This window comes from Ptychodera flava, chromosome 11 (genome assembly GCF_041260155.1).
Source record: "Ptychodera flava strain L36383 chromosome 11, AS_Pfla_20210202, whole genome shotgun sequence".
NCBI lineage: Eukaryota > Metazoa > Hemichordata > Enteropneusta > Ptychoderidae > Ptychodera > Ptychodera flava.
This window is the reverse complement of record NC_091938.1, coordinates 12,675,514-12,688,734: the sequence shown is the minus strand read 5'-3', so window position 1 is coordinate 12,688,734 and position 13,221 is coordinate 12,675,514. Positions and strand designations below refer to the sequence as shown.

The window sequence follows — 13,221 nt, the reverse complement described above, 5'->3', positions numbered from 1 at the left end:
CATCTTTTTTACTACAGAACCTGACAACATAAAACCATCGTTCACGATCGACTGCTCCCCAATCATTGCACGCATAACGGTTAAATAATGTGAATTATTTAGATGGTGAAATAATCCGAAACCTATAGCCAGTGTCGCTTAAGTGCCATGAAGATCAACCTCCGGATATGATACATTGCTCCACAAATATTGGAGCCCATAGACTGTTTATTTATTTATTTATTTATTGATTGATTTATTTATTTATTTCGACCTCCTACATGGACATGATATAGTTTAAAACCACATTCATCCCACTAACAGGAGGAGTTTAGTAAAAAGTGGTTACAGGACAAGGAAGCAAGTTAAAACAGATGGCGAATAGCCGGAAAATCATCTTGGGGGAGTAATTGCTACAGAGAAAGGACGGTGTATCAATATGTGTTAAACTGACAAGATAAAGATAATATTGTATACAACGTATAAGTGTAAAGTGTGGAGATCGGGGAGTAATTCTAAGACATTATTTGGAAAAACTGATGGCAAGTAAGGGCGACGTGTTATATATTAACCTTTGTCGCTGATATGTCAGATTTAACACTTTCGGTTAAATTATGTAACTTCCCTGGGGCGCATTAATCAGTTCTCTGGGATTTTGCACCATTATAATTCACAGATATTATCAAAGAGAGGTTGATCTTTGTACGGGAGCACTTAGAACTGCCCCTCCCAGCGAGGTGCCTACAAATACGGTAAAATTGAAGTTCTGAGAGCACCCCTGTAAGTGTTCGTTTTACGAGTGCAATTTTCACCGTGCCATGTATATTCGCAGTTTTTCATAATAATTGCGGTTGAATGCTTAAAAAGTCGTATTGCAAAGATCACACGATTTCAATTGGCACAGCTCGTCGAATTTACGATGCGATCAGACTCAGACAGATTCAGTATGCATGCACAGCAAACAAATCCATAACACGTACGCAAATTTTAAAACGATACAGGTGCAATTTTCAAAACAAAGTCATTCTCGAGGGCGTTCGTCGCTCAAATTTATCAAAGTTATCCTCCCATACATTATTGCCTCTAATGTATGGAACGGGTAGTTTTGAAGCCTCATATATTTTAAGATCTGTATTTCATCAGAAACATACAATTTTGAATAATGAAGTCTCTAAAGCAGCTAAGATGATGTCATAAAAATGTGACTTTGCCCTTTTTGGACGCCATCGGCTGGAAAAAAGGTTGTAGAAAGGGTTTACATCGCTTAGCGGTCTTATTATTGGACTTTCATAACGTAGTTATGGTCCAAATATAAATTTGATCATGGCTTCTAGCTTTCCTTCGTATGGACGACTGTAAAATTCGTCACCAGTGACTAACTAATCTGTATTCTGTCCCTAGCCTACTGTTAATACAACTTGGTGACCAACCGCAGTTTTATCAATGTCGGCTTCACTGAATTATTGAATGAATGCCAAACACGGACGTTGTCAATAAAATGCGATTACCAAACCCTTGTCTTTCACGCTATAGCCACGCTATAAATCCACCTTAAATCTAACCAATCCGATAATTAAGAACAAATCGCCTCGACGGTGGTACGACTGCTACCTTATGCTTCAAGTTCAGTTGATATCCTTGACCTCCTACATCACTCCCACTTCAGAGAGAAATATATGTAACCCCGTCACGCGTTTTTATCGCCAGCAGTTAACTTGTAGGTATATCATATACGCTCGATTGAGGCTCAGGGAGTCATTTAAAATACTCCACACTTCCGTGCTCTGCTGTGTAAAGTTGTTTCTTTGAAGTGTTTGGCTTGGCGCCGCATCATTTTTTTTTATTGCAAGGCGAATGTTTATGGCACTATGATGAGCTATACCAGTACACAATATTGCTCGTCGAAGGAAGAATCATATCCTGAGTAATGATGTTGCACTTGTTTCTAGATCAATATCAGTGTGTGAATGACCGTGTGCATTTTCGCGGATGGATAAAACAGTGTCTGTCAGCTGGTAAAATCATCAAAACTTTCCCATTTTAGTCGGTAACACCTGGAATATTTCTTGCTGTAACCTTCGACATTTTTGTTGTATGAGCTTCAAGTTAACCGCCAATAAATTTTACATAATTTATATATTCATAAACCTGCACGCCCACATCGATACCACAGATGACCCATCATGAGCGGGTTTCTTTGCAATTAAATTTGTCATCCCTGCTGTTAACCCACAGAGAAACATACGAAGATTCGCAACGGGTATTGTTTAAGGCGTGAAGCGGTTACGTAACCCATCCATGTTCGCCTCGCCTCAGGTTACTCTCGCCTCTCTTTTCCGAAGAGTGCCGACCATGCATCCTTCGGTAATTTTCGGATTTTCGCCAATTGTTAAGCGAAAGTATGTTTAGCAAAGTTTGTGTTGTTGTTGTCGTGTGGTGCTGAGCGGAATTGACGTGCTGGCGAAAACGGGAGTGTTTTGAGCTTCAGGAAAGTGAGTTTTACCGTTTTAAAATTCCTCTCATATTTTTATGAATATATAATGAGTGTGTTTGAACCAAATTTGAAAGTCTTTTATCGATACTGTCTGGTTTTACTCAATGGTTTACGGTCAGTCATACCGTCTTTTACACGTGCGTCAAGGAAGGACATGTTTATGAAACTGCTTGCGTGTTATGTTTTGATTGGCGTGAAGCAGTGTTTCCGGCCTGAGAGCTCACAAAGTAACTATGGTTGCTACGCGACTGGCAGTACGATGCCATCTCGTCGTATTTTTCGCATAATCTCGTGCAATTATCAACCACAAACAAAACCTCCAAAAAGTTTAACATCTTTGAAGCTCATTTTAATATGAAAAGCCAATAGTCTACCGAGACGACCATGGAACAAAAGGCATGTTTCCAGTCTGTACTATTTGTCTGTGTGTTAACCAATGCACGCAAACTGCTCACTTGTTTTGCTGTGAAATTGATCAAATGGATGTAAACTTGGCCTGTGTGCAGTTGTCAATTTCAAATTAAATAAAAATGCCCTTCTCCCTATCTCCCCTCCGCCCCCTCTTCCTCGCCCACTCTCTCCCGGCTTCTCTTCTGTGTTGTGTAGATCGGCAATCATGAAAGAGAGACGGATGAACACTTAGGCAGGCAGGCAGACAAACAGACAGACAGACAAACAGACAGACACAGAGAGACAGATAGGGGAGAGAGAGAACGCACAGAGGGATCTTGAATCTTGATAGCGATAAGTAAGAATACCAATGTACAAATATATATATATATATATATATATATATATATATATATTATATATATATATATATATATATATATAATATATAGTGTGTATGTGTATAACTTTGAGCACCTAATAGTGGGAGCGGGGCATTGTTTTCCATATCTATTTCTTCTTCGCGAAACAATGTGGAAACAGGGAGAGTTGAAAAGACACTTGTACTTTTACATGAAAAAGCCACGAGCTAACCAAACGTTGATTGGATAAACTAAAATCACCACAAAAGGTTTAAAAACTTCGAATGAAGGAGCGCTCTTATGGAACGATAGTCAATGAATAATTTCCTCTATATGAGGTCGGAAAAGGCGCGAGTGAAATGAACGTGTTAAGCTAAGTCGAGAAATCGTCGCGTGTAGATTGAAAGTTAACGATATGAATTAATAGCATTAAATGGTAAACGTCAGACAAGCGAACGCACGCAACAAAATCAACAAGAGCTATACTTACTAGAGTTTCAAAATATAATACATGTATTAAGCATTAATATTGCCCATTCTAGATTATATAGACTGCATATATATTGTAAAATATGTAACCTTTCGTAGAGCAATGTTGATTAAGTGCCTTAAACATGCCACGTATGCCCATGGACAGATTTCATATGGAAATTTAATTTCGATACTGTAGCTGTTTACTTCAGTCGCTCGCTATGATATCCCGATAGAGTCTGTTGCGTTGAGAAGATTGAGCGCTTTGATTGAAAGCTCAATTAACTAAACCAATATCGTCAATACAGCCGATCGCAAATTGGATCTCTATCGTACCATTAGTTGCCCGATGAATCGGAACTCGACGCGACAGCGTATGTATCGAGCCAATCTTGTCGACGATAGGAAAACAATATTACTCCATTCTCCAAAACGAATTATCCCCCGCAGAACGATTTATTATATTCTTTTCACAAAACCATAAATCCGTCTTGAGTGACATATCGTTGGATTTTGCGTATGCGAACCAATCGCTTACAAATAAAAGAATTCTCCAACAATAACCACGTGTGCGATCTCCCTTTTACGAAAGGTTTGATGTGGGTAACCGGGTCATGCAGATTTCTTCCTAAGTGCTCATTCACACTAAATGACAGTGGAAAGTGGAACAGTGCATAGTATTGGGGCAATTATAATTACTTCATACTGTGGCAGCCCTGTAAGACTTCCTTTTGAAACTCGTACAATAAAACGCTCTTGTACAGTTCATTGATATCACTGCAATTGCGTGTTTGTGCGCAGGTTGCCAGTCGACATTTTGTTTCAGAACGGTTTTCCATACAACGTTGAACGCTGTGTGACACCCATTCTAGATACTGAGAAAAATCATACTTCTTAGACAAACCTTGCTCAAATTAGTGACCGCTACATGTAGCTTTGCTTTTATTGCAAAAAATATTTGCCGCCAAAAGTTGCTAATATGCATATTATCTGATGTTGAAAAAAAATACAAGGCAAGACCTGTGGTACATTACGTTGGGACGTGTCAGTCGACATTTCAAAAGATCCATCAGGAAATATAGTTTTTCAAATTGGATCTTTGGGTTAACCGTAACTTTGTAAAAAATTAAGCAAATCGTGGACTGCAGACAGTGATCATGACTTTGTCGTTGTAGAATCGTTGATGTTTGTTCAGAAATTATGGGTACAATTGCAAGAGATTCTTTAAAATAAAACACGAAACCTGGCTCACTCTCATCGATGGAAAATAATCAGTTATTTCATTTACCTCACGAAAATTTAAAACAGTATATTACCAACGTTCCAGCGCGCAATCGATTGGACATTATCAAAAGATATACATGGCTCATGTTCTTGCATAGCATCTAGTCATATTATTCAAACGAAGAGAAGTTTATGTGTCTAATGTAACGCTCTATCTTTTCCTCTGCAGTCCGGCGGTGGATGCCCAGATGGTGCTTGTTTCAACGGCGGAGCATGCGCAGCAGACTGCAGTTCGAATGGGTTTATTTGCCACTGCTCAATGGAGTATACTGGTTCGCGGTGTGAAGAAGCAGGTAACATCTTGCCAATTGCTGTCATCGATATTTCTATCGCAGCAATTTCCCATACCTTTGTATGTCTCTCTGATACCCGAGAGTGGCAAATAGGCCAAGAAATGATTGCTTTGGTATTTTCACGATATTATTTACACATCTGACGCGATATCAAAATATCTGTTGCGGATAGTGGACATTATCAAAACTATGTTTAAACGAATCAATATAATTCATTGCGAATTCATATCCGGACTTAAAATAGCTTTGTCAGTGTTTACGGAAAGACTTTAGAATAGCAGGTCATAATAAGCTATATAACGGTCGCATATTGCATGGTGTAATGTTACGGTATATCTATCCATCAAGACACCAACATACAAGCCATTATGTAAGATTTGTGCCCGTCATTGCACACCTTGTAGTTGTCAACATGTACTTAATATAACCTGTGTTGTTGTACTGAACGTGAACACCTGACGTCCCAACGTGATTTGTGAAGTCTAACGAGAAGCTGGGTCATTGCACCCAGTGAAAATACACAGTATACGTGTTACAAATTCCAAAACTGAAATTTCTTATCCCTTTGACTCTACCGACGTTCTACCGACTTAAACACCTTTAATATTCTGAACCACCGGGAGATTCTAATTCAATGTTGGTTACTCCTTAGCCCCAGCCAACCTTTTATGGAACACTTTTAAGTATACTAACAACATTAACACTGTTATTATAGCATTGTGTACATTTAGACCTGTCCTCGCTTTAAGGAGTCGTCGACTCAGATCATGATGACGCAGTTTTACCGCCATCACTACACGATATAAAGTTTATCTACATGATACACTCATTTTTACGTCCTCGGCCGTTCGCTCTCGTCGCGATGTCAATGCTTGTCGAGTAATAACATGAACTACTTTTGTAAATCCCCGAATTAACACGACGAAAGGTTGCCGATCACTTTCTATTAACCTGGTGACGCAAATGAATGGTGCCTTACCATTTACGCTAGGTCATAGGTTATTAAGGCGCCCGGAATTGTTTAAAAGCTCCATTCACGGTAACTTTTTGAGTCATTTCCAGTAATTTTGTTCGCTTTGAAAATCACAGTTTCTTTTGCTACCCCAGAAGTCATATCGAAATGCAGAGTGTTCAACCAGTCAATACTATCTATGTGTATAATGTCTTATATTATTGCTGACGATTAAGGTAGAACGCGCCTCGGACACAGACATTTGGATTCTCAAATTTCTACAATTATTTTCTGATCTACTACTTGTGGGAGGAGGCCTCATTTTAAAGCTGTTGGAGATAGAAAACTTTTCCCAGTCTTTGTTTTTCGAAATCCAAAATGTAATTTTCCCCCTAGAGTTAACACAGGGATGGCGGCCATTTTTAATTTCAAATATCGGTAAACGTCAGGTAATCTGCTTCTCTAGTAACAAAATTTGCATCTCGTTGCACATTCTACATAATGCACTGTCTTTGAAAGGCAAATACTTTTCATTACACTGAGGGAGTCAGGGTAGTAGAAGTGTACCCAATTTATGGAAGAAAAATGAAAATAGCATCAAAAGATACAGTTGTTGTCCCTTCACTGTGACCGGGTGCATTAAATGTATTTGTCTTTACAACAGAAGTGTTGTATGTGACATAACCTGACGTAACCTTTTATACCGTTGTAATATGATTGCTTTATATCACTAACTCACTCATTGGCAAGTAAGCTTAGACATCCCACTCAGCGTGTTATATATTGTGTGTCTCACACTGGTGCGTAACGTGTGTGATACGGTTGTTTTAATCATTCGCTCACTATCAAGTATCACTCCGCGTGCTATAGATTTTATGTCCCATACTGGTGCGTAACATTCAACCAACTGTCTGTTCCAGCATGAAACTGCTCAATCAGAAGTGTGAAGGCAACATGCCGTCCTAGCACGCTACAATACACCAAATTTCGTATTTATCCATGTGTTGAGACTCTTCAAATTGTTCAGTACCTAATATTTTCATTCGCGTATTTCTGAATTCCCAAAATTCTTATAACGCCCTTAGCCTGATATTTTATGTTATTAAGATGAATAGTCAAAAATTTAACTTTTACCTTCTTTCTTTTTTCTGGCAGTATACGGTTGTTTAGGTCCTCCGTCCGTCTATAATGTAAACGTTGATAACGCCATCACGAGTCAGCCTTGCAACACACTGACTGACCCGGATGGAATGATGGCGGCCATGAAGGATTTTCAAGACACCGATGTATGTTCTATTATTTTCCCTATAAGTACAAACATACATTATAAACATTTGATTATATTATAATTTACAAATAAAGTTGGCAATTATAATAAGTAAGTTTGACTTTTGCAAATGGATATTCCACATGAGTCGAGTGTTTACATAGTGTGCTTAACTTTTCCATTGTTGACAAAGCCAAGCCCGGCTACTTTATAACAAAGCGTATTATCATTCACTTAACAAAGTAAAAAAGTAACTTTAACGAAATCCTGCTTCTTTACAGAAATATTTTTTCTTTCAATTACAATATGGTAGGTGTGCGGGGCTTGCCTGGAGTTGACCGGACCAACAGGGACTGCTGTGGTAAAAGTGCTATCCGATTGTCCCGGATGTACGACCAGCGAAGACATGATGGTGACCGAGGACGTAAAGGCTATCATTGCAAACGACACAAGCGGCTCATTTTCAGTGACGTCACTACCAGTAGCATGCCCGGATGTCGGATTCATTAAAATGAAGGTGTATATTCTCTACGTTTATCGAAAAATATTAATATAATCAAATCAGTTTAAATTAGAGTGTTTATGTCTGGCCCTTGAGAATACCTATTACGCGTGATATGCTGCAGAAATACATGGAAGTAAACTGTTAAATTGCGCTTACCATTACCAAATGGAAAACGCAGGCATGAGTTTCAAAAACACAATTGGAGCTAATTTAGGATAATTGGATTTTTACACCTTTTAAATTTCCCAAAAGTGTTGGGTGCAAGATAGTTGAATAATACAAATTACTCATAAAAACAAGTGTGTAATGTAAAAAAAAGCAGATGAGCTTACATTTGTACATTAAATCGGCATTACTTCACCATCCAATTATCCCAAATTAGTTAAAATCGTGTTTCAAGTATTATATTCTCTTGGACGTTTTGTTGATAGCATTCATGTGTCTAAATTCGTTCGTTATTATTTGCTTAAGTACTCTCACAAAAGTTCTCAGAAAAGGTGCATTCATAATATAGAACTATGAGTACGTCGTTCTTCCGGGGCAAAGTAGGTATAGATGGGATTGACAAACTATAAATTATTTTTTTTCCTCACGAAAAGAATATTCCTCAGCCTTTAGGCTGCAGCATGTCTTTGTTAGCCTAGCGATCAGTTTACACAATTGATCCAAGGGTCTAAGTTCACACAAAGGAGACTCAGTTACCAGTTCAGTTGTGTGGTCACTCAGTGGGCAGGAGAGAGGGGTTTGGGGTGGAATTAACCAAAAATGGCCAAGAAATGACATTTTTTCAGATTTCAAATGAAACAGCTTGTTGTCGAATGTCAGATAGACTAGATAGTTTATGAAACAAAAGAGGAAAAAGGAATATTTTACATATAACGACTTATGTTTGCCTTATGCAAATTATAAGCAACAGTTCACTTCTTTATATTAATAATTAGTCTCTACGGATAATGAGTAATAATTATTTGATTTGCATATTCTGACGAATACAAAGTATCGAGTGGACAGATTGTAAGACGGTTGTCTGCTTACAGCTAAAAAGCAATTGACTCAATGTTTATATCTGATAAGAGTACATATCCAAAAACCACATTTCAGTGCGGTTACTTATCTTGGATTCGCATGTCCGACAGTTTATTTCTATTTTTCTACTGTGTTTGGTGTGCTAAAATTCAATATGGTAGTTGTTTGTATGTCGCCAGTATTGTCACAAATTGTGAAGTTGTTTATTTCGTGGAACAATGGAACAGCGTTGTCGTGTTGCCACTTCCGATTTATGCAAATTTCTCTATTTCATCAGATGATGGACCCATGCATGTTTGGTTTCTATGGACTTGTTACCTACGATACGCTGCATCCGATTGCATCCCTCGAGATTCTAAAAAACTCGCAATGGTACAACTTATTACGGGGTACGAGCGGACTTTACAGCAATTTCTTCACGGTGCCTGCTGCCGCCAGCCCGATCACCTTGCCTACCGATGTCAGGATACACTCCACGACCAATCAAACTGTCACATACAGGCTTATGGACTGTCAGGACAACACTGTCTATGACACAAATCTTCAGTTCACACAATGCTAACAACAACTACTAAGCGCAATATACCATTCTTGGACTTAGTACCGGCCTCAAAACCATTGGATGTGTCCCGTTCACACTGTCACGTGGTGGCTAGAGGTGTTGCCGAGCCATGGAAGCGAACATATTCTGCGGAGGAATTATGATATGACTTTAATTTTTGATATTCTTCAACTGTCTCTGCAATGTATTGGTGAACGCACATCGCGAAATGTTCTTTCAGATGTCAGATTTCAGATTTCTTCAGAACTAAATGAACAGGGCGACAACAAGCACACAGTAACATCGATCACTATGAAAATACGAGAAAAAAACACGCGCGCATTAAACTAGAGAACAGTACAATCAGAACTGTTTTTCATTGTATATAATTGAGCACTTGTAAATACTGCCACCTGTGTAAATAAATCAAATAATGCACTTTGTTCCTACCAATCTTTATCATACATGTTATGTAAAGAAAATTATATCTATTCTGTAAAGAATAGCATGTATTAGGAGCCATTTACTATGGTAGAATATGTATCAAAATGAACGATTTTTTCAAAGATCCGGGATTGTTATTGGTTGTCATAGATTAGGCGTGAACAAATTGTCATGGCAACGAGTCGCTTACATCGAGAGAGATGCTACCTGTGTCCCGACAATTCGGGAAACGTATTAGATCATTTATATTGCGACTTTGCACTTTTGCACCCCAAAAATTTGTCAAGAACCGTTGCATGCGAATAAAAAAAAGGGAATCGATGCTTGACAATGCGTTAACACGTTGCAAGGACCATCCATGATTCAAAACGTATGGGAGTTTCGAAATGAGCGAGGTGTCGTTTTAAATGCGAGCTTGTTCAGATTTTTTACCCGTGTGCATGTGTATTTGTATCTTGATGTACGGTACATAATCTTTTGGCCTCGTCAACGGACAATGTACTAGTCTTCAATGGTATTTTCACGCACATTCACAATTTACATTTATTGCCAAATCGTTTCATTAGTTATGTCGTTCAACTATGAAGATACGTTCACCGAGAGGATAATCCGTCCAATTGTCACCATTCAGTATCAAAGTAGAATGTTTCAGTAACTGGACACAATGTGATCGCATTAAGTGATTAGTGAATCGCTGGAAATATTGTATAATTACAAACTTTTGATTTCGTTTTGTTCCCCATACCACGCCTGCCTCAACGAGCAGATGTTTAAAGTATGTTACTGTGAAAGGTACATCTAAATTTCCCATCGGGCCTATCGTCAATGAATTTTGCATTTCCCGTGCGTCTTAGATGTCAGCAGGAATCGCGGTAGTTCCATCAATTTAATTAATGGTGTGAATTAAAACAAAACTGTGCAACATACCAACTTGTTTTATGTCACTCAATTTTTTTCGCAAGAAGATGTGCTTACGGAACATTACCTGCAAGTCATCTATATTTTTTCAGATAGGTAGATATGATTACCAAAAAAGTGGACCTGTTGAGAATTTTTTTCCATGATATTTTTAAAGAACACGATTGGAAATAATTTGGCATAATTGGATCTTCATATATTTCAAATTTCTCAAAAGTGTTAGGGTAGAAAGTTGAAATATTACAAATTACTCCTAAAACAAGTGTATAACTTAAAAAGAAAAGCAGATGAGCTCACATTTGCAGATTAAACCGACAAGACTTCACTCTCAAATTACCCCAAATTAGTTCCAATCGTGCTAAAGGTAGTTTTGTCCTAAGACGCACCTATTTATTCGAACTGTGTTAATAAAGAAATACATACAATATTGAAATGGTGTTTGTTCTTGTTGATTTTATAATAGATTTGCTCAGATGTCGTGTTTACAGGTGCCGTCTTGGGGCTCCTTTCTTTTGCACACAGCGTTCTTATGGAATTTCTTGCAGTGCGTTCAGTCTCCTCGGAAAATATTTACGCAGTGTGCTGCACCCTCTTTATCTCGTCGAGTAGTATTGCCACCGACCGAAGTCCGGTCATTTATCAGAAGTATTGAAGAAATGCGCGTCGAGAACAGGTATTTGGACTCTCAAACTTTTCCAATTCTTTTCTTATCTACCACTTGTGGGGGCTCATTTTAAAGCTCTTGGAAAAAAGAAAAAAAATTCACTGTCTTAGAGTTTTGAAAATCGGATTTTTTCCTCCATAGAGTTGACACAGAAATGGCGGCCATTTTGAATTGCAAATACCCGTCAATCTTAGGTAACTTGTTTCTCAAGTACCGAAATTTGCACGATGACCCCGGATTTTTATTCTTGACTTTAAAAGAAAATGGTAGAAAGATTCTTTGAGGAAAGTTTCAGCAAAAGTTTTAGTCTTTCGATTTCGAGGCGCATACTTTCTTAACAGACTGAAATTCGACCCCTGTTTTGACAAAGTTTAGCCAACCTTTTGATGAAGTTCGCCATGCCACCAGTCACCGTATGCTGGAGAATATGCGATAGAAATATGGTACTGTGCCTCTTTGATTTTTAGTTAATGCCCGTATGTAGGCGTAGATATTACAGCTCAATGTTATACCGACGTACAAATATAATTGCCAGTGGCAGGATTCTTATGTGAGGCATTGATCAGAAGGTCTATTTTCTTGTTATTTTTTTTTTATTCATTACTTCGAAAAGGCAAAGGCCATGCTTTGATTTATAGTTCATCTATATGGTAAAGAGATTCCTCATTCGTGAAAACTACATTTTGCGTTAAGGTTATATGCGCCTCGAAAGTGAAAGACTTGAACTTTTGCTCAAACTTTCCTTGAGGAATCTTTCATAGTCAAGAATAAAAATCAGGGTCATGTAAATTTGGAACAAGAGAAACAAATTCCTCAATATTTACAAATATTTGAAGTTCAAAATGGCCGACACCCCTTTGTTAACTCTATTAAGAAAAATAAAATGTTCAATTTTCGAAACTAAGGAGGTGAAAAGTTTTGTTATACCAAGAGCTTTAAAATGAGCCCCCCCCCCCCCCAACAAGTGTAGATCAGAAAAGAATTGTAAAAGTTTGAGAGTCCGAATATCTGTCCCCGAGGCGTGTTCTACCTTAATATATCACTTTTAACTTCTCATTTATGTAAGTAACAAATTGGGGAAGGTCGTTTAACAACAAATGCAGATTCGAGTAGATTGACAAGGTCTCTAGGGTTCACATATTAACACTCTTTCCAACGCTTCCTTCCACTTCCTCCATCAGCTGTTGCAGAGTAAGTTGTATTAAATCTAATGGACTCGACTTGAAACGAAACGGGGTGAGCAGTGATGGAACACGCTGGGGTTGCAAAGATCACGAGGAGAGAGACTCGCTTGACGCGTGTCAGTCATGTTTCATGAACAAGTCGGTGAAAAACGAAAGCTGGCGTGAACCACTTGCCAGCTTCAACGTTCGCTTTAATTACGTCTGACATTCAGCAAACCCTACTTATCCTGACATATGCTTTACATAACCGTACATGCGCAATATGACATGAATGTGCGCATACATCGGAACAGAGAAACCTAAAACTCATTTACGCATGCTTCAAACCGCATTGCTATTGATATTGCTTGATCTTGTATTTCTTTCCTGTAACGACAACAGTTTATTGTATTTGTGTGTGTGTCTATCTATACATGAACATAAATGCATAATGAGATGGATAGATAG

At 38.2% G+C, this 13,221-nt stretch overlaps 1 protein-coding gene across 1 annotated transcript in view; it reads left to right on the top strand.

The window, feature by feature from the left end:
- LOC139143047 (uncharacterized) overlaps positions 1 to 11,356 on the top strand; it is a 37,674-nt gene extending 26,318 nt beyond the window's left edge. The window contains exons 2-5 of the mRNA XM_070713224.1: positions 5,150 to 5,273; positions 7,381 to 7,511; positions 7,806 to 8,009; positions 9,301 to 11,356. Coding sequence (XP_070569325.1) covers positions 5,150 to 5,273; positions 7,381 to 7,511; positions 7,806 to 8,009; positions 9,301 to 9,585 — 744 coding nt within the window. The 3' untranslated portion in view covers positions 9,586 to 11,356. The remainder of the gene's footprint in view (positions 1 to 5,149; positions 5,274 to 7,380; positions 7,512 to 7,805; positions 8,010 to 9,300) is intronic.
- Positions 11,357 to 13,221: the final 1,865 nt, after the last annotated feature.